Genomic DNA, 27,962 nt, shown 5'->3' with positions numbered 1-27,962 from the left:
CACACAGAGGACTGTGCTCGTGCTTTGCCTTCATTCAGTTTGGCTTTAGAACAACGGTGCACAAAACAAATTGCAGCAGCAGCAGCGTGTCGGTGTCTGGGCGATATATTCTTTGGTGGGTCCACTCGTCAACATTAAAAATGGCGACAGGTAGAGGGAGAGAGCACAATGATTTCTCAGTGTCATCTCCTCCAATGAGCCGTTATAAACCCGAGCGAGTAAAATGGCAGAGCAAATCTTATTTTCGACCGTCAAACTGCTCAACATTCCATTTTATTCAGAGAGCAGAAAGCAGCGTTGCAGAGTTTGATTCACTTCCACAGAGTTTTTAGTACTAAATAATTAATATCCAATTGAGGTCTGTGGCATTTATTAGTATTCCTGTTTCATATCGTGAAACCGAGGGGAGTGCTGGTGGACATAATTGCAGGGTGCAGAAGAAAAATAAGTATACAAACAGACTTGACACAAAGCCAGAATCTATGTATAATAATAATTGGAATCTGTGCATGATAATGTGAAGGTGGACACGCCTTGATTTACATCATATGCATCACCTCAAGTGGGAATATTGGCCTCGTATCGCAGAGCTGAACTCCACACAGTACTGTATCACAGTACAGAGCTGAACTCCACACAGTACTGTATCACAGTACAGAGCTGAACTCCACACAGTACTGTATCACAGTACAGAGCTGAACTCCACACAGTACTGTATCACAGTACAGAGCTGAACTCCACACAGTACTGTATCACAGTACAGAGCTGAACTCCACACAGTACTGTATCACAGTACAGAGCTGAACTCCACACAGTACTGTATCACAGTACAGAGCTGAACTCCACACAGTACTGTATCACAGTACAGAGCTGAACTCCACACAGTACTGTATCACAGTACAGAGCTGAACTCCACACAGTACTGTATCACAGTACAGAGCTGAACTCCACACAGTACTGTATCACAGTACAGAGCTGAACTCCACACAGTACTGTATCACAGTACAGAGCTGAACTCCACACAGTACTGTATCACAGTACAGAGCTGAACTCCACACAGTACTGTATCACAGTACAGAGCTGAACTCCACACAGTACTGTATCACAGTACAGAGCTGAACTCCACACAGTGGGGCGTAAAAACACACGACAGAAGCACCACTTCTGTCTGAGTTGTGCCGATAATGAGCAGGATATGGGCCTTACTTGTCTAGGTAGGGTTCAATAACATACATGGCCTGCATTTATATAGCGCTTTTATCCAAAGCGCTTTACAGTCAGTAGGTACATTCACCCATTCACACACCGATGGCGGCAGGCTACCACACAGGGTGCTGGCACACCATCAGGAGCAATTTGGGGTTCAGTGTCTTGCCCAAGGACACTTCGACATGCAGACTGGAGGAGGCGGGAATCGAACCACCGACCTCTTTTATCCAAAGCGATTAGTGACGACCCACTCTACCTCCTGAGCTACAGCCGCCCCCTTATACAGTAGAGAACAGGCATCTAGCACCTAAAAATGTGTTTGTGTAGTTCCTGTACACACATGTACACATGTGTTGATAATAACATCTTTAGCTTATAGACGCTTTTAATTTGACAACATAAACATTCAAAATTGCCCCTAGCTTACTTCCTGTTGCAATGTTTGCTGATACACTAGCTGACAGGAAATAAGATAGGGTTCAAACTGTTCCCATAGCAACCCAATTCCGTGAAAACCATCTATACAAATTCAATGCACATGTGTGTTTATGAGACAACAAATGTTGTCTTTTAGATTGTGGGAACCTGTTGGAGATGAACTAATGCCTCGTTCAGAGTCAGACTAGGTGCTCCGAGCTCTGAGCCCTCGGCGAGCAGTTTTTGGAGCTCGGATAGCGAAACGACACAAAGACTCCTGATTATTAGATGGTGAATTGTGTAGTGTGAAAAGAACAGCGACTGAGGACTGACGACCGGCGGGTAGTGTGTCCCTGACGTGAGAGAGGTGAGGTGAGGTCTGGTCTGGTACTCACCAGGTTGAGAGAGGTGAGGTGAGGTCTGGTCTGGTACGGTACTCACCAGGTTGAGAGAGGTGAGGTGAGGTCTGGTCTGGTACTCACCAGGCGGGTAGTGTGTCCCTGCCATGAGAGAGCTGAGGTGAGGTCTGGTCTGGTACTCACCAGGTTGGGTGAGAGGAGCGACTGGAAGTGGAGCAGCAGCCCGGCGCTGGCGATCTGCTCCAGCCAGCGTCGGCTGGCTTCCTGGGTATCCTGAGGATCCTGGGGGTCCAGGCCCTCCTGCTCAGGCTCCCTGCCCACATTGTGGACCTGAGAGCAAACAGAGGGGAGGGGAATGATAATTTATTCTAATGTTATGTGCTGGTTCCATGATTGATTAAATAATAATAATGAATAATTGATTGGATTTATATAGCACCGTTCTAGACACTCAAAGCGCTTCACATATCAGGGGAGGGAACTCAACTCATCTACCACCGATGTGTAGCACCCACCTGGGTGATACACGGCAGCCAGTTTGCGCCAGAAGGCTCACCACACATCAGCTCTCAAGGTGGAGAGTTGAGGACTGAATGTGCCAATTAAGTAACGAGGGATGATAGGTGGCCATGATTGAAGGAAGGCCTGTGTGGGAATTGAGCCAGGGCACCGGGGTGACACCCCTACTCTTGTGACGAGTGCCGATGGGATCTTTAACTCATTGAGTGCCAGCCACTTTTGGAGAACGGACGCTCCCAGTGCCAGAGTTTCAGAGCGTTTTCAGTGATTTCTCGAGGCCCACAGAATATTGTGTGATATTACTATGTAAACACCGAACACGCAAAAAGAACAAGGAGACTCTATTGTATCATCAGCAAAAAAAAGTTTATTGATACCATTTTCCGTTCTTTAGTTATCAGCCGGAGAAGATAGGTCAAAAACAGCAAAAACAGGCATTTCCATCTAGAAGCTGAGATATTCAGCCTTTTGTGAAATGAAGCATTTCAAGCACATTCACTGACTCTAGCTAATATTTTCTGATGTAGTGACGTGGTGTAGTTGTGTGCTGCCCTGCGTGCCCCACCCCCCTCTCCCCCCCTCAGCTGCAAACTCCTCCCCACACTAGTAACACACAGCCTCACGCACCCAGCGTCTATTTTCGGAGTGCTTTTTGTGCGCCGCCTCCCAGGCAGCGCGACACAAAAAAGCCACACCGGACTGCAGGGAAAGGTTTGGCTTTTCAGTGTCGGCTGCTGCTTTTCTAGCGGCTAATCGTGTGAAGAAACTATGCAGACAGACAGACAGACAGAGGCAGAGGAGCTCAGTTGTGTGCGCGGATTGACTGCTGTTGGCAGGCACCGTCAGCTCCAGACAGAGCAATCTACATGGCTCTGGGCTGCAGCATGAGCGGTTTCTCTTTGATCACGGAGCTTTTTCAGGCTGTATTCCGGACATTTCTCTAATCTGGAGAGCACTGTCGCCACCTGATGAGTCCGTAAAATAGGTTATACAGCTTCAATAGCTACAATATTTGTATAGGACATACATAAGGCTTTGATCCACGTCCCACCGTCAAAAAAGGCAATTGACGACAGCTATCGTCTTTGGCACTCTACGTTACTAATTACTTTGACGACAGGCGTCGTCATTAGCACTCAATGAGTTAATGACCACAGAGAGTCAGGACCTCGGTTTAACGTCTCACCGAAGGACGGTGCTCACTCACAGGACAGAGTCCCTGTCTCTGCCCTGGGGCATTGGGGAGATTATTCATCAGACCAGATTATTCATCAGACCATTCAGAGGGGAAGAGCACCTCCTACTGGTCCTCCAGCACCACTTCCAGCACCAGTCTCCTATCCAAAATGTGCTGCTTCGTTGCTGCTAAACCCAGAGCTTAGACCTGCACTGTAAATGATTAGGGGTGGGAATCGTGGAGTAACTCACGATACGATACGGTCACGATACTTGGCCCTCGATAACGATATTATCACGATACAGCGATTCTGCGATAATCGATATATTGGAAGAAATTTAACCTACGATACATCACGATATCTGTGTAACTGAAGAGAAAAAAATACCCCTAAAAGGCAAGAAGCAGGTATTATGTATTTATTAGCAGAATTGACATGAACTCTCTCAGAGTTCACGCACTCACTCATACCATTTTCGATACCACGGAGGAAAAGTTACACATTAAGTATTTTTATTATTATTATTAAAACAAGAAAACAATGGCATTTATTCACAATATATTTTTAAGTTGTCTTAAAGCAACACTCCGCCCATTTTCAACCAGCTTTGTATCATTAGAACATCAGTAGTATATCAGAAAACTGTAAACTGTTTTGAAGTCTGTCATTTAATTTGACAGTTATTGAGTGTTAAAGTGTGGACCAGTGACATCACTGGTCCACACCAACTCAAATTAATAACTCATTAACTCAAATCAACTCTCAATAACTGTCAAACTATTCATCATTCATCTAGTTTGACAGTTATTGAGAGTTGATTTGAGTTAATGAGTTATTCATTTGAGTTAGTGTGGACCAGTGATGTCACTGGTCCACACTTTAACACTCAATAACTGTCAAATTAAATGACAGACTTCAAAACAGTTTACAGTTTTCTGATATGTGCACTGACTGTGCACAATGTGTCTCTATGGGAAGAGAAGCCAAAGAAAAATTTCCACCATGGTGGACAATAAAGTATCATATCATATCATATCATATACTACTGATGTTCTAATGATACAAAGCTGGTTGAAAATGGGCGGAGTGTTCCTTTAAGTAGTTAATGGGGGGTGGGGATTAGAGCTGGGTATCGGTTCAAATTTCAAGAAGCGATTCGATTCCGATTCACAAGGTTGCGAATCGATTAATTTTGATTCGATTCGATCAATTTCAATATTGATTTGGTTAGTGATACCAAAACGTGTTTTTTGAGCTGTAAACTGAATTACATGACTGTCCAGTTATGTAACACAGGGGTTCCCAACCAGCCAAGTAGATACATGGGGAAAAAAAGTTGCAGACCTGGTTTTAGTTACACATATATTTACTCACCAGGTGGTGACAAAGGGTAAATAACAGCCTTTTCATCTGTCAATAAAGACACTTTCACAATTATGCACAGTGATTTGATTTCAGCCTACCTATATAATTTCTAAAAGTAGATATTAATGATCAAACATTTCCATTCATGTAGCCTACAGTATTTATGTTTTTGTTTCAACTACAAACATAAATAAACGTCAACTTGAAACTATGTTTCAACTACCACACACAGCATAATATTTTAGGCTGTTTAATTTTTTTTTTTTTTTTTTTAACACATTCACTGCCAACAGTTTTTTCAATACTGTAGGTAGCTTCTGCCAAGGTTTTTTTTGAGGATTCTGGCTCATCTTTCAAGAGCCGAGGATTATTTTCTGCTAGGACTTTGTGAACACAAAATATCTCAAAAGAACTAATAGAATGTGTGCTTTCTCTGTCTAAAAGAGTTAGTTTTTATCATGTTCTGTTATGTAGGCATTAGCAGTTGAATACAGCATGGTTTCAGCGTCTGAGAAGGAAAGCTGAGAAAAATGCATTTTTGTGAAATTCGATAGAACAGTCACTTTAACTATTTATTTTTGGCATCAGTGAGACATCAGACATCTAAACAATATAGTTCTGAACAGTAATTTCCTCCATAACAGCACCCCCACCCCCCTCTCCTTCAAACTCCTCCCTCCGTGGGTGTGTCTCTGGTGGCTTTGCAGCGTTTGTCACAGGCGAGTCTCTGCTGCCTGTGCTGCCTGGCTGCTGGCGGCCGCTCGTCGGGCGAGTCTGGATGGGGCTCGTTCGTTTCTGGGTTTTCGGTTGTGAGCTCAGCTGGGATGAAGCTGCGTGCGATTCTGGGCTTTCTGCTGGTGTTTCAAAGTGTGTTGCACCCAGAATCTATTTTTGGAATGCCCCACCGCCAGCTCCCAGCGCGAAAGCGTTTTCGCCAATCCATTTTCATGAGAATGGCTTCCTCACGCTGCTGTTTTTGCTCGGCTTTCTCTAGTCTGGAGAGCACTGTCGCCACTGGGTCGGTAAAATAGGTTATACACATTCAACAGCTCCCATATTTTTATAGGAGATGTAAAAGGGTTTGATCCACGTACCACCGTCAATTTTTTTTTTTTTTTTTACGATTTAACTCGTCGACGGCAGTGAACGTGTTAATAAACATATCGATACTTGGTGCCAGTGTATCAATAACGTATCGCAAGTGGAAATATCGCGATACCGTGAGTATCGATATTTTGTCCCACCCCTATAAATGATATGTTATTTTTCACACTCATTAGAAGAAGATCATTATATATAATGTACCTGGTTGAGGACAGCCAGGAGGTGCTGTGAGAAGGCGCACACCGCCGCTACCAGAGACTGACAGAACACCATATCCCGACGCAGCTGGATCTCAGAATCTGAGGCAGGGAGACACAGCAGACGTGAGGCCGAGATGAAAGCCACCATGAGAAAGAAGTAGGAACGTGGGCGGTGAAGTGACAAGTCGGGAAGAGGTTAAGCAAATCTCACATCTAAGTGAGCAGAGATGAAACACTGAGGTGTAAAACGGTAAGGCAAAAGGTTAAAAGAAAGCTTTCAGTATAACGTATAAAAAGCCTTGGGTGGATAAAAAAGAAAATCTGCTGGGTATTAAATATTGTATCAGAAATAAATGAGAGCAAATGACAGGTGTGCCCGGGCGAAGAATAATTGGAAATTGTTGAAATAGCCCTCCTGAAAAAGTAAGTTAAGCAAATCCACAGATTTTGAGATGAGTTCACGAACCCACCAGAAATGAATAATGACTATAATGAATGACCGCAGCCTCCTTGTAACTATTAGCCACTGCCTCGGCAACCTTAAGACATAAAGACATTCTGCTTTTTTCTTCAACGCTGTGTTGTTCTTCAGAGGTTCTAATGGACTCAGTGTCTGATCTCATCAACATCATGTCTCTCTCTAGTGGAGTTTGCATCTGACTTTGGCAGCACCATTACTGCCAGTGCAAGAAATAACACGGACTGTGTCTCATTTGAATTCATGTCATTCACGAGCTCTGATCATTAAATCCACCTGATGATATGTGTGTGCAAGTGAAGCTGATGTCAGTGACCATGTTAACCATATTTTGATGGTTTCTTTCTGTTTTTCAAGTATTTTTGTACTTTGAGTTTCGATTGGCTTCTCTTCTCACTGTCATTTGAAGTGAGTTGACCATCTGCCCAAGTAGCTATGTCTTCTAAACGCAACGTTTTTATTCGTTTGGTCCAAAAAAAAAAAAAAAAAAAAAAAAAAAATTCAGTGAGCAAATGACTACAAGAGAAAGACTCACCTGTGTACTGAAGTAAGACCAAGAGCAGGCGTGTCTTCACCTCTGCAAAGGAAAACAACAAGTGAAAACGCAGTGGGACAGTGAACATCCCGATATGGACTCCCCAAAAAGTCTCTCTCCTGTGACCTTTGACCTAGACTATAAACTCAACCCATTAAGAGCGTCAACAATACAAAGATGCTGTATATAATAAGCTCTCTGCTCCAGGCAGCTCTCAGCTCCCAGCTCGCCCGCTGTTTATCTTCACATGTGAGGGGAAACACAGCAGCGTAGAAACCGTCCACGGAGAAAGATCAGAACATAAATCTGTGTTTGTTTATAGTCATATCAGTGGTATCTATCTGCGGAACAGTACAACGCTGGGAAGGCCATTGGCTGCATGAAAAAGCCATTATGGTGTAAACAAGCCAAGCTACACATTCATATGAACTGCTTATTTATACTCTCACTCGTTACCACCGGCTCATCTCTCCCATTAGTGTCATGTGACATGTGACTTGTCGAACGTTTGGGCTGATTGCACGTCTGTACACTTGTCTGTGGTGCCGCGCGTGTGGTGTGTGTGTGTGTGTGTGTGTGTGTGTGTGTGTGTGTGTATATATATATATATATATGTATTAGGGGTGTCACGGTACACAAAAGTCACGGTACGGTACGTACCTCGGTTTTGGGGTCACGGTTCGGTACGAATACGGTACGGTACAACGGTGGAAAAAGCAACAACAAAAAATTATTTTTTATTTTTTATTGAACCTTGGGCATTCATTTTGAACAGGCAGTACTAGTGCTCCACCTAGTGTCACAAACTGGTACAGCATGGCCCTGTTTAAAGCAGTAAACAGTACACACAGTGAACATACTCTCTTGCATTAGGTTGTATTTTGCTGGCTCGGTCACAATGTCCCAATCAGCTACAAGGCTGAAAAGCATTTAGTTATCAAAAATACAAAAATAGAATACAAAAATTAAACTTGTGCAATTGGAGTATTTCAATTTGTTCAAATTAAGCTATGTATAAACATTCAAAGTTTAAGCCTTACCCTGTCAAACAGACAGAAAACAAAACAACCTAGTTGGTTGGTAGTAGCTAGCTAGCTACTAGTAGGGACTGAGGTAGCAGGCCAGATACAGCCAGGTATTTGCCAACTGGTAACTTTGGTAACTTCATTCTAAACAAAGAACCCCTCCCCCTGTTGTATTTGTTTTATGTAGCATTTGCTATTGATGTGTTTGATTTAAGCACTAATTTGGAATCCTATGTAAAAGCGGCCACTAGGCGGCAGTATTTCTTTAGTCAACGTCAAAATACCTACATGTTCAGTAGAAGAATAAAACGGCAGAAGAAGAACAACAGCAAGCCTGTTACTAGCCTGTTAGCTTGTTAACGAGGATGCGAGTTTTGTTTACCATGATGATTACATTCGGTCATCTAATGGATTATTGGAACATGACAAGGAGTCATCCCCTCTTCCTCACCGCATATTGCTTGTCATCCCACGCGATGTAAGTTGCTTGTTTACAAGTTAACAGCTTTGTCAGTGTTATGTAACGTTTAGCCACTTCTTCTGGCGTTTAATTCAATTAAATTCAATGGCGTTCAAACAGCGTTTAGGTGCTTCTGGATTTGACGTATTCGTCGTGTCGTACCGTGATGCCCGTACAGTGAACTCACGGGACGAATACATGTACCGCGACACCCCTAATATGTATATATACTGTGTATATATATATATATATATGTCTGTGTGTGTGTGTTAACTGTATGTTTGTGTATTCAGTCTGTGTGCCAACAAACACACCAGCACACTGTTGGGGATAGATGAGGCTGAAGTCCCTGCCTAGATAAATAATGGAGAATCAGGAGATTCTCACAGTGTGCAGGTCTTCAACTCTCTAAGTCACTAGTTTTCAGCTTCCACTCTACTGACTTCCCAATTTATGTGTCCCAGGACGGTTTCATGTTGTCACGTTTAAGGGGGGCGCTGCATTTAATGACCTGGGACGGCCTGTACATACAGGACAGGGCTTATGTGTCTAATAAACAGGATGTGGTGCACTGGAGAACTGGTTCATATAACAGTTATTACCTCCTGAGCCTGGCATGCCTTTTCATGCATGGTAAATAGTGTATGTGTGAGTGTGGGCTTGTGTTCATGTGCCCTATAGGCCCTGAACACATCACAAAGTGCTCATGTGTGTATGTGCCCTATAGGCCCTGAACACATCACAAAGTGCTCATGTGTGTATGTGCCCTATAGGCCCTGAACACATCACAAAGTGCTCATGTGTGTATGCGTGAGTGTGGGCTTGTGTTAATGTGCCCTATAGGCCCTGAACACATCACAAAGTGCTCATGTGTGTATGTGTGAGTGTGAGCTTGTGTTCATGTGCCCTATAGGCCCTGAACACATCACAAAGTGCTCATGTGTGCATGTGCCCTATAGGCCCTGAACACATCACAAAGTGCTCATGTGTGTATGTGTGAGTTTGTGTTCATGTGCCCTATAGGCCCTGAACACATCAAAGTGCTCATGTGTGCATGTGCCCTATAGGCCCTGAACACATCACAAAGTGCTCATGTGTGTATGTGCCCTATAGGCCCTGAACACATCACAAAGTGCTCATGTGTTCATGTGCCCTATAGGCCTTGAACACATCACAAAGTGCTCATGTGTGTATGTGCTCTATAGGCCCTGAACACATCACAAAGTGCTCATGTGTGTATGCGTGCATTAGGGCTGCTCCATTATACAGTATAGCAAAAATGATCATCACCATTATTTTGAGGTACTTTATTAAAGGACGGCTTTACCGGTAATCAACCCACTTTGTATCATTAATAATCTGGGTAATATAAGCACATGGGCACATTGGACAGTGTTTACCTTCTCTCTCTGTTTTCCTCACGGAGATCTCCCATTTCGTCCTCTGGCAAAGCGCTCCGTTGTGACGTAAAACGCGTCACAACGGAGTGCTGCGGACGTTCTACTGGAGAGGCAGAATTTGCTCTGAGGGCGGCTGTTATTGTTTATTTTTATTTTTCAAGTATGCGCACATCCACAGAGAATTGCATGGAGAGCCTTAACGAGCCTTAATGACTTGCAGCTGGTGGGGGCTGAGTTTCTGCAGGCAGCAGCAGGAGCATTTTTCTCCGTGAGGTAAACAGAGAGAGAAGGTAAAAACACAGCCCATGTGCTTATATTACCAAGATTATATATGATACAAAGTGGGTTGATTACCGGTAAAGCCATCCTTTAATTCCCGGATGGAAATGTCTTTGTCATTGAGATCACGATTATTCAACACGATTGCTCATTGACTTTAACTACATCATCATGCATTTACTGAACTTGAAAAAAACGTGTCTTTTTAATTCTGGATTTCTTCCTACTTGAAATATAATTGAACTGAAAGACAAAGAAATAAATGAAAATAAAAGTAAAGGAATTTGATAAATCAATAAATGAATGAATGAATGAATAAACAAACAAACAAATGAATAAATAATACATTGTCACAACCTACTGCAAAATATAATAGTAAATTATCTAGGCTATATGTCAGTCACTCCGGTAACAGAGGCACAAAATCTAAAGTTGCTCACTGTATAGACCAAATCACCGTGACGTCACCATGTAAACAAATTTACTTCCGGGTACCACTTGGGAAAGGCGGCAGGTTTAAATGTGCGTGTTGTCATATAAATGCTGTCAAACCCTCTCGTTGTTTTCGGCCGACTACTTTCAATTTAAATGGTTAAACGGTTGGTAAACATGCTTGTCCGACGTATCTAGCCTTTCTTCTGTGTTTGTTTTATGTAGTGTTAGCTAGCTAATAAAGTTTGTTTGTCTGTCAAACTCGCTGTTTTTTTACGTTACAGACAGAGTAACCTCGCGTCACCAGGCTCTTCTCGGCGAGAAAGAGCCTGGTACAGACAGAGCTACTGACGCCAGGTCAATTTAATTTAGCTTCAAGTCTACTCTAGTCTGGTCCAACAGGTAAATTAGCTAGTCTGGTCTCCACTAACGTTAGTGAAAGTGTTGTTATGAATGATATTAAACAACAACACAACACGGACGAACCATTTTTGTCTTCTTTGTCTGTTTTTGTCTTCAACATGTCAGTTTGTGCCGTCCACCGCCATTATAATGTGTGGACCTCAGGGGTACCCGGAAGTAAATGTAAACATCCCGCTGATTTGGTCTATATAAATGGAGAGTCACTCGGAGCGTGTCCCGGTGTGGAAACCAGTGAAACTTAACATTCCACAGTCAGTAACAGGGCTTCCACAGCGGAACAGAGTGTGGAAACAGTCAGTAACAGGGCTTCCACAGGCGGAACATAGTGTGGAAACAGTCAGTAACAGGGCTTCCACAGGGGAACAGAGTGTGGAATCATTCAGGTGCTTACAGTACCGACTGACCTTCAACATATTTGGCGATGGTGTGTGTGAGGGCCTGAACGCTGCCCGGGAGGTTCCAGGGGTCCTGCTTGACGTGGAGACGCAACTTTTTACTGCAGTTTACCTTGGGCTCCATCTCCTGCTGAAACTCTGCCCATCACACACACACACACACACACACACACAGACACAGACACAGACACAGACACACACACACACACACTTAGTGTGGGGCAGATAGAACTGCATTATTCAGAATAGAATAGTCAGAATAGAGAGTTTTCTACTAGTAGGCAGATCCCATTATTTCACTCCTCTCCTGGTGCCTCTTTCTCCATTATATGGGCCTTTTTCACCAGCAGCCCTTTTGTGTCTAAAAGGCAGGAAGTAACACAGGTGCATGCAAACATTATTGAGGTTTTCCAACTTTCAATCCAGTGTTCCAGTGCCGGGGCTCTCAGATATCTTAGTTACAATTTGATTGAGCTAAGAAAGCAGTTTTGTGTTGATGTACATGGTATTTATTAAGTTTTGGGACCTCACAATCTCTAGCTGAAGTTGGCTTGCTAGATCAGGGGCTGGTGGGGGTAAACCAGGCCCCCAGGAACAGCGCCGGGCTGTGAAGCAAATTGAACATGGTGGCCAAGCTCGGTATTGCAAGTCATGTGACGCCATGCAGCCCAGAAAGAGACATTCTCATCCACTTACATGAGGAAAGCAGCAGCTGTTAAGCTCAGGGAAAAAATGTCTTGGTGTCACTCAAAGTCAAAATTAATTCAAAGTCATTTGTCTTCAGAAGCCACAGAGAGCCGTATTTAAGCTGTATTTTCTGGGGGTCCATGAACGTGCATCCATGAATGTGCATGGCCGCGGGAGTGCGGCTTCAGCATCATCACTTCCTTGTTTATGTGAAGCTTCAGACTGGATACCAGGCTGCTGGGTTTGTTAGTTGTGTGCTGTGTTACTATTACAGTCTGATTTGAGCTTTTATTAAAGGAACGCTCCGCCCATTTTCAACCAGCTTTGTATCATTAGAACATCAGTAGTATATCAGAAAACTGTAAACGGTTTTGAAGTCTGTCATTTAATTTGACAGTTATTGAGTGTTAAAGTGTGGACCAGTGATGTCACTGGTCCACACTTTAACACTCAAATTAATAACTCATTAACTCAAATCAACTCTCAATAACTGTCAAAGTCAAGTCAAGTTTATTTATATAGCCCTAATTCACAAGCATGTCTCAGAGGGCTTCACAGAAAGTATGTCTAGCTAATTCTAGCTGACACAACAGTAACAAGAATATACAGAATAAAGATAACATTTGAACAATTGATAATATAGAAAATATAGGAATGAGGGGAGAGCAGAGGAGAGAGCAGGAGAAGGGAGAAGAGCAGGGGGAATGTGAGAGAGTGATGGGGTGGGGAGGGAATGGGAGATGCTGGAGGGTATAGGAGGTGGGGAAGGAGCAAGAGGAGAGAGCAGGAGAGGGGAAGGGAGGGGAGGTGTGGGGGAGAAGAGAGCAGGGGGAGGGAGGAGGTGGGGAGAGAATGAGCAATATAGACGGAGGAGAGGGGGGAGGTGGGGAGAAAATAGGAAATGTGGAGGAGGAGAGAACAGAGAAGGAGAGATGAGGGTGCAGGGGAGGGAGAGCCAGGGTAGAGAAGCAGGGGGAGTGTGAGGGAGGGAGGAGGCGGGGAGAAAACGGGAAACGCGGAGGAGGAGGGAACAGAGAAGGAGAGACGCAGGGGGAAATGCGGAGGAGGAGAGAACAGAGAAGGAGAGGTGGGAGGGTGCAGGGGAGGGAGTGCAGGGGGAATGTGAGAGAGGGGAGAGGACAGAGAGGAGGAGAGAACAGAGAAGGAGAGGTGGGAGGGTGCAGGGGAGGGAGAGCAGGGGGAACGCGAGAGGAGGAGGCTGGGCAGGGAACAGACCTCTCTGCTCCCTCCTCCCCCACACCCCCCCCCCCCCAGAGAGGACAGAGAGGAGGAGAGAACAGAGAAGGAGAGGTGGGAGGGTGCAGGGGAAGGAGTGCAGGGGGAATGTGAGAGAGGGGAGAGGACAGAGAGGAGGAGAGAACAGAGAAGGAGAGGTGGGAGGGTGCAGGGGAGGGAGAGCAGGGGGAACGCGGGAGGAGGAGGCGGGGGAGGGAACAGACCTCTCCGCCCCCTCCACCCCCACATCCCCCCCCCCCCCCCCAGAGAGGACAGAGAGGAGGAGAGAACAGAGAAGGAGAGGTGGGAGGGTGCAGGGGAAGGAGTGCAGGGGGAATGTGAGAGAGGGGAGAGGACAGAGAGGAGGAGAGAACAGAGAAGGAGAGGTGGGAGGGTGCAGGGGAGGGAGAGCAGGGGAGGGAGAGCAGGGGGAACGCGAGAGGAGGAGGCGGGGGAGGGAACAGACCTCTCTGAGAGGACAGAGAGGAGGAGAGAACAGAGAAGGAGAGGTGGGAGGGTGCAGGGGAGGGAGAGCAGGGGGAACGCGAGAGGAGGAGGCGGGGGAGGGAACAGACCTCTCTGCCCCCTCCTCCCCCACACCCCCCCCCCCCCAGAGAGGTGGGAGGGTGCAGGGGAAGGAGTGCAGGGGGAATGTGAGAGAGGGGAGAGGACAGAGAGGAGGAGAGAACAGAGAAGGAGAGGTGGGAGGGTGCAGGGGAGGGAGAGCAGGGGGAACGCGGGAGGAGGAGGCGGGGGAGGGAACAGACCTCTCCGCCCCCTCCTCCCCAGTCAAACTATTCATCATTCATCTAGTTTGACAGTTATTGAGAGTTGATTTGAGTTAATGAGTTATTAATTTGAGTTAGTGTGGACCAGTGATGTCACTGGTCCACACTTTAACACTCAATAACTGTCAAATTAAATGACAAACTTCAAAACATTTTACAGTTTTCTGATATACTACTGATGTTCTAATGATACAAAGCTGGTTGAAAATGGGCAGAGTGTTCCTTTAACACATTCAGTGCCAGCGACGCCATATGGCGTCATTAGAAATTTACCGTACAGTGCCAGCGACGCCAAATGGCGTCATAACTCGATTTTTTTTTTTTGACGGGGGGGTGTCGATCTATGCCTCTTACATCGCCTCTTACAATATTCAGAGGTATTGAATGTGTCTAACCTATTTTACAGAACCCTTAGGTGGCGACAGCGCTCTCCAGATGAGAGAACGTGGAGTGAAACACACAGAAGAAGTCATTGGGGGGAAGGAAATCGCATCGCATCCGTCCGTATGCAGCGGCTTCATTGAAGCAACGTTTAGCTGTGCCCCTGCAGCAGCCAATCTGCTATCACAATTGAGCACCTCGATGTCCGCTGCAACAGCCTCCGTGTCCGCTGCAACACATGATCAGCCGTGGATTTGTTATTATTCTCAACTCGAAGCATGGGAGCTGGTACACGCGGCTGTAAAAAAGCAGGATCTAGCAGACTTTTTCAGTGCTGAGCACAGGCAGAGAAAACGAGAAAACAGCAGAGCAGAGAGACACTCCTCCTACAACGGGGGGGGGGGGGGGGGGGGGGAGGAGGAGGGGGGGAGGTGGGCACGCAGAGCCAAGTACACACAGTACACAACACAGACCCAGACAGCAGGACAGGGTTGGCAAACGCAAGCCAGAATATCCGATGCCCACCAGCAGCAAAAGATCAGCAAGAAGCTGCAACCAGCAGCGCATGCAGGCGCCAGCGCTGCTGGTTTCAGCTAAAAATATTATTCTTCCAAACAAAATTCCCTTGCCTTCACTGTTTTATTGAAGGAAATTATTTTTGAGGTGTGACTACATCAGAAAATTAGCTTCAGAGTCAGTGATGTGCTTGAAATGTTTAATTTCACAAAAGGCTCATTATCTCAGCTCGTAGAAAAAAAGCTCTTTTTTTCGTTCAATCAAGCTATCTTCTCCGGCTCATAACTAAAGAACGGAAAATGGGATCAATAAACTTTTTTTTGCAGGTGATAGAAGAGAGTCTCATCGTTATTTGTGCGTGTTCAGTGTTTACATAGTAATTATTAAAGAAATTATATGACTGTTTTAAAATGCATTGCGGCCTATGTGGCACAGCAAGCAACCTTTTGCCCAAGGGCCGTGGCACTGAAAGTGTTAAGATATGAAGTAATGTTATTTTACACGAGTAGCCCATCCTTACCGCAACACAACAATGGCAGGCGGCTCTCAACTTTTCTGGGCCGATATTGGCTGATAACCGATATATCGGTATCGGCCGATATGTTGGCCGATATGGCGATATTTTTTTATTTCGTATTTAATATTTGTTTTATTTGTGTTTTTGTATTTCTAGTTATTTATAATGATTAAATTCCCAGTTCAGTTTAACTGTTTCATTGCAGTGATGTCATTTTTGACAATAAAGTTTATTGATAAGCTGTAAAATTTCCTGCCTACATTACATATCTCAAGTCATGTCAAGTCATATATTTGTCAAGTGTTTGATATTTGAGGGATCATTGCAAAAACACTGTGTAATATAATGTGTATATTTAATCTAAAAATATCGGCCGATATATCGATATCGGAATCCTTTTACTCCCTAATATCGGTATCGGCATGCATCGGCATTGGCCTCAAAAATCCAGTATCAGTCGGGCTCTATTTTCAAGAGGGTCGTAATTTTTTTTTAGGGCACAAGGCCACATGCCAGGGCACAAAGGCCATTGCTCTATTGACATCGTGAAGAGCGACTTTTCTGAAATGTGTGTTAAACTGAACCAATGACTAGGGGTGTCACAATATATCGTCCCACGAAATTTCGCGATAGTAAAACGTCACGATATGTATCGTTGAGATGAAATCTCATATCGCAAAAAAAAAAAAAAAAAAATTTTTTTTTTTTTTTTTTTCAAAAAATAGACTAAGAAACGTCTTTGTTTGTTGAAGTTCAATGTGTGGAAAGTAGTTCAGTTGAACAAGTCTCTGAAGAGACACATGAGAAGTTATACAGGAGAGAAACCATTCAATTGAGTTTCTGGCAAAACTGTTTACTTGACAGGAAAAACTGAAGATGCATAAAAAATAGACTAAGAAAAGTCTTGTTGTTTGAGTTTGAAGAAAAACTGAAGATGCATAATGAGAATTTATACTGCTGAGAAACCTTTTAGTTCAAAGTAAATCTAAGTGACGGTGTAACTCATTCTATTTCAAGATAAGCCTTATCTCCAATCTCATGTTTTTTCTAGTTGTTATTGTAATAACAATTTCCCACAACAGCATGTTTTGTATTTGTGCATTTCAAATAAAATACTACTTTTCCAGTCATATATTGTCATTATTCAAGTTTAAAAAAATATTGTTAAAATCGTATCGTATCGTATCGTTATCGTGAACCCAGTATCGTGATACGTATCGTATCGTGAACTGAGTGTATCGTGACACCCCTACCAATGACACATCCTTTACATAGGGCAGGCTACATTAACCTGAGACCACTGATGCTTTTAAAGCAACTGACAGTAGCAGGCTGGTAGCAGGGCACTGCCAAGGTGGCCTCAAGGATCTCAGGGCATCGCAGCCAGAGGGAGGGGCAACGCAGGCCATGGCCTCCATGGTCTCTGTGTAATTGCCACACCGGGGTTGGTGTGTGTGTGTGTGTGTGTGTGTGGGTGTGTGTGTGTGTTTTTGTGTGTGTGTGTCTCAGTGTGTGATGAGATGCAGGAATGCTCCACTAGCTTGCTCTGTTATCAAACACACACACACATTACCACGTTGAGTTGTATCAGCTCTGATCACATCCCCCTGAGGGCATTTGGTTATGCACATAAACAGTTTCTCGCGTGTGTGCGCACACACACACACACACACACACACACACACACAAACACACACAGACACACACAGACACACACACACACACACACACACACACACACACACACACACACACACAAATCCACTTTCACATCAAACATATCTGCTCTCACTTGAGGACAGCTCCAGATGAGAGGACAGTGTGTGTGTGTGTGTGTGTGTGTGTGTGTGTGTGTGTGTGTGTGTATGAAGGTCCATACGTCTCAATAAACATGCGCAGCTACGACTGAACGTGTCACACAACGCTTGACGTGTCATGTAGTTTCCCCATTGACTTGTAATGGTCATGCGTGTATGCGTGCGTTTACGCGCTCTGGCTGCGCAACCCGCGTACATCATTACGCGTAAATGTACGCGTAATGCTGTACGCGGGGTGCGCAGCCAGAGTGCGTAAGCGCACGCATGAAGAATAGAACAATTTTGTCACGCGGGCACATGCACGCGGACTATGATGTGCGCAAACTACATCACGCGTAACGACAAGCTGCGTAGCACAGCTACTTCCAGCGTGTACACGTGTGACCAGTGTTGGAGAAATTTTGTTATGCGTTCACACACACAGGCGTTGGCAGTTTTGAGTGCGCAACCGGAAGTGTATGTGCAGCGCGCACAACACTGAACACATGAACGCGTCGCGTACTTCTCTTCTGTTTTATTCTCTTTCTTTCTATGTTACATTTTCATCCAGTAGACGGTGCCAGTGACCAAACCAACCAGTTGATCAAGCATGTCGCTTAGGCGTGATTTCTAACCCCACATAGGATAAGCAATAACCACGCCCTGTGGCGCCGGGATTGGCCAGGAGCAGCACTGGAGGGCACGCAGCCCAGCGATTTCATGAACCAACTGAATAGCTCTTGAGAACGGGCATTGAGAGCGGACATTGAAATTAATTATGGTCACCTACCTTCCTTAGCATAGTAATAATAATAAGCATAATAATTCTACACAATGTACACAATCTACAAAAACATGCAATAATATAAACGGTGTTGTGTTCACGTTCATAGCTCATATAATATAATGTATCATATCGTTAATTTCAAGCTCAATTCTTACCCAGAGAAAAGGTACAGCACTGAAAATGTAACAAGCAAAAGTTTTTTAAACATCTTTATTTTAAAAGATGAAAAACCCCAGGTGCTATGTGGGGTTAGAAATCACGCGTCGCTTCGAGGAGCTGTCCTGCTTCTGAAACAGAGCAGCGTCACAATCACATAGCCTGCTATAATGTTTATTAATGTTCCAGATGTATTTTATTTTATTGACAGTATTTCATTGTTAATATGAGCTGCTGCAAGTGTTAATGCTCTGCTGTTCCTTAACAGCAACATGTGAAGTTGTTATTTTTTATTTTGTAGCCTATTATAAAAGCCTGCTGCTCTCTGTTTTTGTTAACTTGATTCCTCATTCATAGGCTATATTTTTATTTTATTTATTTATTTATTTGTTTTATTGCCTAAACATTTCAGAGGCCATTTAAAAAATGTTATGCTACATGCTGAAAGATCGCCTGGTTTTTTATTTTGTGTTTTGTAGCTATAGCCTATTATATGGTAACACTTTAAAATAACGTAGGCTACACAAATACTATAGTAGTTACTAGTAAACTAACCATTAACTAATAGCCAGTTAATGAGTAGCTAATGAAAAATTTGGCATTAGTCAATCACTAGTTAATCATAGTTAATGAGTAGGTAGTCATTAGTTAATGATTAGTATCTATTTTCCTGAAGTATTATTGCCTGAACATTTCTGAGCCATGATTAAAATGATCTGTTTATGAATTGCGTGGTTTTGTGTGCAGTGTGATCAAAGAATAGACCTAGAATGAGTGTGTTTACTGTCATGCACACAATAAACTGATAATGAGAATTACTGAACTCAGAATAATCAGTTTATGAACGAAAAAAGGGCACGCAACACAATTTCTTGATAGCTCCCGTGGCGGACATTTATTGAGACAGTTTCGGCCCAATTCGGGCCGTCAGTGAAGGCCCGAATTGGGCCTTCGAATTGGGCCTTCAAAATCACAGGCAGCAGCGGTGCGGCCAGGGGATGCCTGTTGCAGCCAGCGACACGGCGCGTGGCCTGAGGGGAAATTGATGAGTTACAATCAGCAGCTCATATTAACAATGAAATACTGTCAATAAAATAAAATACATCTGGAACATTAATAAACATTATAGTTTAGTTTAGTTTAGTTTAGTTTATTTCGGTCAATTTCACAAGTACAGCTCAATACAGTTGTGATTAAAGAAAAGCAAGAAAACAAAATAAGAGGACAAACAGTGATTGCTGGTTGGGTGTATACAAGCCTGAAAAGATCTGACCGAAAAGGAGTAGGCTGAAGCAAACGCTTATAGCGCCTACCCTTTTTACATTCATTTTTTTATTTATTTTATTTATTTATTTATTTTTATTTTTTTCTTTTTTTCTTGATATATAATATTGATAATATTGATAGTAATGATAATAACAATAATAATGAGTACTAAGCAAAATACAGGTATTCTATATACACATGAATTGTACTTACAAAGTGTCAAATACACAAACTAAATTTCTATATATCTATGAATGTAATAATATGTTTAAATATAATAATGTAATATAATATAAATATCAATCTTGAGTTTTATATTTGTTAATAATCTGATTTTTTAACATTTTTTTAAATTTGTTGATTGTTTTACACATTTTTATTTCATTTTCTAGTCCATTCCATAATTTAACTCCTTTAACTGTTATACATCTTTGCATTGCATTTGTTCTGGTTTTTGTTGTTGTAGTTGTGAACATGCAGATTCCTCTTAGGTTATAAGTGCTTTCTCTGGTTCATAGCAGGCTATGTGATTGTGACGCTGCTCCTTTCAGCAGCAGGACAGCTCCTCTTCCACTCAGTGCGCTGTGCGCGGCTGCGCCGCTGCCGTCTGCCGTCTGTCTCTCTCTGCTGCTGAAATTGTGTTGCGAGCCCTTTTTTCGTTCATAAACTGATTATGATTATGACACACCCTGTATCCCTCCTATGGAGGGACAAAAAACCAAGGATCAGCTATAAAAAATTAATACAGCCGCGAAGCAGTGGAGGAATAGGACTTCCAGATATCCACCAGTTAGGCCCAGCAGAGTGGAAAGTCTTCACTAGGTCGTTTTCCAGAAAACAGGCAGAATAATGTTAATTGAAGTGTTCTATCTATAATCCTTCCCTTTGTCCACACAGCTCCCCTGAAAACAGCTAGGCTAAATAACATAAGGCATATGTTTAAGCTATTTATTTTTATTTTTATTGAAACGTTAAGTAGACTATAGCCTACATTATATTAACTCTATAATAAATTAGACTCACGTGCATGGGGGCAACACCTATAAACACAATGAATTTCCTACAGTTTTAGGCCTATACATATTATCAGATGAAATTAATTAGAATAAACACTCTGAAAATAAATAAATAAATAATCATATTGCGACTGCATGGTGCATATAGATTGGCAGCCAACATCCGCATGTTTCCAATTCCTCTCTTCAATTCTTGATGGATTTAATTCGTTTAAATTGCCATAATCTCGAGATTGAGGCTAACTAACACAATACGCTATTTCTTACCTTTTTCTTCCATAAAAGCAAATGTTATTCCCATGTTGTTGTGAGGTGACGAGAGGCGCACTGTGCATCTGCACTTCCTAATTGCAAATTCATTCATTCATCACGTAGCCTATAGGCTAGCCTACACATCACAAAATAATATTCGCTAATTTAATAGATGGAGATGTGTGAACATTTAATTCTAGCATTTCAATAGGCCTATATATCAAAATTGTGCTGGTGATGGGCAGATGCAGGCTTTCATCTCGCTGTGCACTGCGTGTTGGACATCAAAGGAGTTATAGTTGATAGGCTAACACTTGCCGGCACTCCTTTCATCAATTGATATGCGGGCCTATAGAGTGGCATAATCAAGGCCCAAAATCGAATTAAAACTAATTTAAAATGAACAATGCTTGCTGGCTCACGTGCAGCTACCTGCCGACTCAAATCCAAGTGTCTCTCCAACTTGCAATGCGCGAAAAAGCAGTGAAAACCCATGCGTAATATGAACATACATAACAAAGTGCCGACCCATCAAATAGGTAAGCTAATGTAGACATGGCTGTCTGACCCGTGCCCCCTGAAACGATGGAGGATTCAACCTTTCAAATATGAATTTTAAATAGGCTATAGGCCTACCGATAATCATATAGCCTACTGTAAATATGGCTGGCAGCTATAAATAAAAAAAGGTAGGTTAGTTTTTGTGTGTGCCTTATTTAGCCTATTTTATGTTTAAGAGAAATATAGCCATTGTTAACGAGATGTCCATTATTTCAAAATGCCGTGATGTCTGCATCAAATAGCCTGACATTGCAGAAACAACACACAACTTGATTTAAAAACGAAAATTAGTTTGTTCTGATTTTATTACAAATATTCCAACACTTTATTTTAACTTCTGTGTTGACATATTAACAGTATCATCTGAGAAAGGTTTGTCGGCAGTGCACTCATCTCAACAAGCCATGCGCTTGGCCTGCAGTGAGCACTGTCGCGTTTTGATCTGCTGGTTATAAGCGTGGTTGACACAGCCGAATTTAACGCGGCGGCAATCCGGAAATTAGGCTATAGGCAACAAAATAAATTGATTAAGAATTGAGGAGCAGAGGCCTATTCATATTACACAGGCTAGGATTGTGCATTGCAAGTTGGAGACACACTTGGATATGGAGTCGGCAGGCAGCTCCACACAGGTGCGCAGCAAGATGAAAGCCTGTATCTGCCCGTCAGCACAATTTTGATATAGGCCTCTATTGAATGGCTAGAATTCCTCATATAGACCTATAGCTCACTTTGCAACATGGGAATAATATTTGCTTTTATGGAAGAAAAATGTAAGTATAGCCTACGAAAGCACTTGGTGTTTGAGACCACATGTGATCATAGCCTACTTACCATTCCTTAAGTGGCAAATCAACTCCTCTCCTTAATAACGGCAATAAGAATAATTTATGCTGTATGCACGGGCGGCGGATGCGTTTGGACACACCTGAATCCAAATGTCTTCATATTGCACAATGCACGGCCCGCGTTTGCATTTGGTTGTACAAGATCATCTGTGAATGATCAATCTCAAGATTATGGCAATTTAAGTTAAATACACATGGCATTGCATCAATATACAGTAGTTGCAACACTTCAGAAACTCAGGATATAGCCTACCACTGACTGAGTCGGAGAATGGGATATGTACAGTAGTAGGCTACACTGTGGGCGGTGCTCTCCTAACTTGTTTTGATTTTTCAGTTTGTTGGCAGCCTGGAGGTGGGGGTGGCTTCCCTGGGTGTCTGGGGCTGGCAAAGGGGCTCTTAGCCTGGGTATGGTGGCTGGCCTGGGTGTCTCTAGGCCCAGTCATAGACTTTTAGCCTCTCTGGTCTTAAGACATGTTAACTTGTGCCCCTGGGAATCCAAATAGACCAGCCTGTCTGGTCTTTGGAGATATTGCTCCAGGGGCAATGATACATTTCAATTGTATTCTCGTTACAGTATTTCAACTTTATTCACGAAATTTCGACTTTATTCTCAACATTTCGACTTTATTCTTGAAATGGAAACTATTTTTTTCCCCTCCTGTCATTGGAAAAAAAAATCCCTCTTTAATTTTTATTTTTCATCATGCATGGCCCTAAAACTCCATCGTAGTCACAATCAATTTGATGTAGTTTTTATTCAATCAGAAATACATATTATCTAATAAAATAGTCACACTGTAAAAAAAAAAAAAAAAGTCCGTGGCAGCCGACATCTAAATAAAGGCTATTTCTCACCAATGTCTGTGATCCACAGCTGATTTTAGGATGTATCCAACGTTCACAATCACATTCCTGTATCTGAATGCAGCAGGCTCGTGTTTGCTGCTATAGCGAAATTATATGAAGTGACATAAAAAAACGAGTTGAAACGTTTATTTCAAGCTGCAGGAATGCAGGAAACTCGGAGAAATATGGACTTGAAAATCAATTTCGGAGTGGGGGGGTTTCGGAATGGGGGTGTTTCTGAGTGGGGGGGTGTCGGAATGGTGGTGTTTCGGAATCTGTGGGTTCCCCCCCCCCCCCTTTTCTATCGTCTTTGTCATGTCCTGTTTGTATTATGGAAAAAAAAAAAAAAAAAAAAAAAAAAAAAAAAAAAACATTATAGCAGGCTATGTGATTGTGACGCTGCTCTCTTTCAGGACAGCTCCTCGAAGCGACATGCTTGATCAACTGGTTGGTTTGGTCACTGGCACCATCTACTGGATGAAAATGTAACATAGAAAGAGATAGAATAAAACAGAAGAGAAGTACGCGACGCGTTCATGTGTTCAGTGTTGTGCGCGCTGCACATACACTTCCGGTTGCGTAACACTCGAAACTACCAACGCGTGTGTGTGTGAACGCGTAAGGAAATTTCTCCAACACTGGTCACACGTGTACACGCTGGAAGTAGCTGTGCTACGCAGCTTGTTGTTACGCGTGATGTAGTTTGCGCACATCATAGTGCGCGTACGTGTGCACGCGTGACAAGATTGACTATGTTAAGTCACGCAGGCACACACACGTTGCTGCGCATGTGTCAGTGAATAGTGACGTCGATAGGACCCCATAGTGTGTGTGTGTGTGTGTGTGTGTGCGTGCATGCGTGTGTGTGTGTGTGTAATATGTTGGGGTGTTTGGAGGCTTCACCCATCACAACATATAGAATAACTGGCTAATCTGTGCATCTGCTCTCAATGCTCATCATCACGTTCCACTAAAGTCATTTTGAAGGGCACAAAAGCAGCAGTGTGTCCGTATGAGAGTTTTCTAAAGGACACACGACACACACAGCACAGAGCAGACCACCCGCGTCTGCCTTCAAAACATACAATCATTGTTCTTGTAACGTCTGGGAACAACACAGCCTTCTCAACTCAGACAAAAACAAGCGGAGCCTTTGAGGGCAGCTTTATTCTATCTAATCTTCAACAAAATGTGCTGAGTCATCATCAAAACAGACCTCCACAGGCAGAGCATGATAGGGCGCAGTGCGCTAGTTTAGCACTGGGAAAAGATAGGGATAAATTTAGACGCTTCCCACATTTCCCCTGCAAGAGATAAAACGTAACAATAGACAAAGTGCTGTTAAATATCAAGGCCGAGATGAGGTTCAGTGGCAAACACACACAAAGTCATGTTTTGAGACAGCGTGATTGCAAAGTGATCAGATAGTACAGTATGCAGGCACAAGAGTTGTTCCAGGGTCAGCTTTCCCACTGACTGGTTAAAGGGGGACTAACCCCCTAGATATGTAACAAAACGGTGATTTGAAAAAACCTATGGAAAAAAACAAGAAATTACGTATCCTCTTGTCTATACTATACTCTTTGGCTGTGCTCATGCTCAGCTGAGGATTTTTTTCCGGAAATCGACGCCATTACAGTTTGCCCACCGCCTCAAAAATAATTTATATGAGAGCTGGAATATCTTTATAAATATCAACAACTAGCCAACGCTGGTGGCCTGTATGGAAACAGCGTTGCTCAAAATGGTTGAAAGTTATATAAATTTGGCCATTCAGTGGCGAACTAGAAATTGAATTATTTTTCTCCCATGTATGTGTGTGTGGCTTGTCGAACTTACGTTAGGAGAGACTAGTGACGCGAGGCATGTTACCGCAGCACACCACACAATAGGACAAACCCCCCGCTCTGGGGTAACACAATGCAAGATTTCTCCACGTCATTCCCTCGTCCAACTTGCCATATACCGCGCCATGAAATCCGTTTTTAATTTTCGTTTGGGGGCTTTTCGTGATTCTTGTTAAAAGTTACTGCACCTCTGATTTTTCCCCTTGGCGCAGCACAGGGCAGAGCTGCAGAGCTCCCTCCTCGGCTCAATCCATTCAGTCTGTCCATACCGATCTAATCTCAGTATGAGATGCAGGGAAATATATTATAGTAGCCGATGTGTTTAGAGCAGCTTTGTCAAGTTGTCACGTCGTAGTATAGCGTTATATATATAAGAAAGGACGAGAGAGAGGGGAAAGGTTCTGTGCGCTGCATGCAGAGGGGGTGAGAGAGAGAGGGATCTGCACGGAGAAAGTGGGAGAGAGAGAGGGGGATATCGGCAGCGGAGAGAGGGAGAGAACGAGAGGGACGCTCCGTGCAGACAGAGAGAGGGGGATAGAGAGAGACACAGAGAAAGAGAGACAGAGAAAGAAAAGGAGAACGAGAGAGAGGGGAGAGAGAGAGAGACATGCTGCTGCTCCGACATGCGGCGACAAGTGCACTGGCTGCGCTATAGGCTACACTCTCCATTCACAAACTGCACTGGTCTCTGTGACCGCGATGGCGCTCCAAGGATTAAATTATTATTACTCTCTTGCCTTTCATGACACAACTTTAAAACGTAGATAGATAGTAAAAAACCATGTTCCAATCCTACAGTATAGTGCACTTCAGAGAGAGAGAGGCCATGTTCCAATCCTACAGTATAGTGCACTTCAGAGAGAGAAGGCCATGTTCCAATCCTACAGTATAGTGCACTTCAGCGAGAGAGAGGCCATGTTCCAATCCTACAGTATAGTGCACTTCAGAGAGAGAGAAGGCCATGTTCCAATCCTACAGTATAGTGCACTTCAGAGAGAGAGAAGGCCATGTTCCAATCCTACAGTATAGTGCACTTCAGAGAGAGAGAGAGAGGCCATGTTCCAATCCTACAGTATAGTGCACTTCAGAGAGAGAGAAGGCCATGTTCCAATCCTACAGTATAGTGCACTTTAGAGAGAGAGAAGGCCATGTTCCAATCCTACAGTATAGTGCACTTTAGAGAGAGAGAAGGCCATGTTCCAATCCTACAGTATAGTGCACTTCAGAGAGAGAGAAGGCCATGTTCCAATCCTACAGTATAGTGCACTTTAGAGAGAGAGAAGGCCATGTTCCAATCCTACAGTATAGTGCACTTCAGAGAGAGAGAGGCCATGTTCCAATCCTACAGTATAGTGCACTTCAGAGAGAGAAGGCCATGTTCCAATCCTACAGTATAGTGCACTTCAGTGAGAGAGAGGCCATGTTCCAATCCTACAGTATAGTGCACTTTAGAGAGAGAGAGGCCATGTTCCAATCCTACAGTATAGTGCACTTTAGAGAGAGAGAAGGCCATGTTCCAATCCTACAGTATAGTGCACTTCAGAGAGAGAGAGGCCATGTTCCAATCCTACAGTATAGTGCACTTCAGTGAGAGAGAGGCCATGTTCCAATCCTACAGTATAGTGCACTTCAGAGAGAGAGAAGGCCATGTTCCAATCCTACAGTATAGTGCACTTCAGAGAGAGAGAGGCCATGTTCCAATCCTACAGTATAGTGCACTTCAGAGAGAGAGAAGGCCATGTTCCAATCCTATAGTATAGTGCACTTCAGAGAGAGAGAAGGCCATGTTCCAATCCTACAGTATAGTGCACTTCAGAGAGAGAGAGAGAGAGAGGCCATGTTCCAATCCTACAGTATAGTGCACTTCAGAGAGAGAGAGAGAGAGAGAGGCCATGTTCCAATCCTACAGTATAGTGCACTTCAGAGAGAGAGAGAGAGGCCATGTTCCAATCCTACAGTATAGTGCACTTCAGAGAGAGAGGAGGACACTGGAGAGCTCAAGGGGGAAAGGGCCAGGAGAGGAAGGCAGAAACGAGGCACGTTTCTTTTACCAACTGGAATCCAGCCACCTCCCCCACATCCCTAAACACACACACACACACACACACGCACACACGCACACACACACACACACACACACACACACAGGAAGTTGCAGCCCCCTTGCGTGGGAGGCTGTGGTGTTTTGTATTGGTCCTCTCCAGTGTTATCTTACTGCTCCCTGTCCCACTGTGCAGCCCAGCAAGGCCCCTGAAGCACAGCTCCACTCCTCACAGGAAACCCATATGAAAGAGACACACTTTGACAGGCGCATGCGAGAGACGGAAGGCAAAAAGACGCAATATTTTCCACCATAAAAGTTTTATTTTTTATTATGGGCATAAAACTTTGTTTCCCGCGAGCCGAACACCTGCTCTTGCTCAAACGCTTTGACCACTGGACACACGGTGAGTGTGAAATGAGTCACGGAGAAACGGACAGAGACAGGTGCACAGAATAGATCAGCGTGAGCGAGCCGCCAGCGTGTTATTACCTTGTAGTCCTCGGCCAGGTGTGAAACACTTGGTCTGCTCAAACGCTCGCGCCACCACCGCTCCTCTCAGCACGCTGTTGATACAGTCCACCTGAGGAGAACAGACAGACAGACAGGGGTCATGTGATGTTTCACAGGGTCAAAGGTC

At 43.7% G+C, this 27,962-nt stretch overlaps 1 protein-coding gene across 3 annotated transcripts in view; it reads right to left on the bottom strand.

Annotated features, from left to right (window-relative positions):
* Positions 1 to 27,962, bottom strand: part of prex2 (phosphatidylinositol-3,4,5-trisphosphate-dependent Rac exchange factor 2) — a gene marked incomplete at its 5' end in the record, with an annotated part of 261,316 nt that overhangs the window by 68,321 nt on the left and 165,033 nt on the right. Inside the window, 5 exons of one of the 3 annotated variants that reach the window (XM_083655690.1) lie at positions 2,169 to 2,315; positions 6,353 to 6,450; positions 7,365 to 7,406; positions 11,788 to 11,916; positions 27,815 to 27,905. In XM_083655690.1, the coding sequence (XP_083511816.1) occupies positions 2,169 to 2,315; positions 6,353 to 6,450; positions 7,365 to 7,406; positions 11,788 to 11,916; positions 27,815 to 27,905 (507 nt within the window). The remainder of the gene's footprint in view (positions 1 to 2,168; positions 2,316 to 6,352; positions 6,451 to 7,364; positions 7,407 to 11,787; positions 11,917 to 27,814; positions 27,906 to 27,962) is intronic. The other 2 variants (XM_083655691.1, XM_083655692.1) reach the window with 2 other exon arrangements.

The sequence above is a fragment of the Poromitra crassiceps genome (assembly GCF_964638095.1).
Source record: "Poromitra crassiceps genome assembly, chromosome: 2".
NCBI lineage: Eukaryota > Metazoa > Chordata > Actinopteri > Beryciformes > Melamphaidae > Poromitra > Poromitra crassiceps.
Note: the sequence above shows the minus strand (reverse complement) of the source record. Positions and strands in the feature narration are given on the sequence as shown.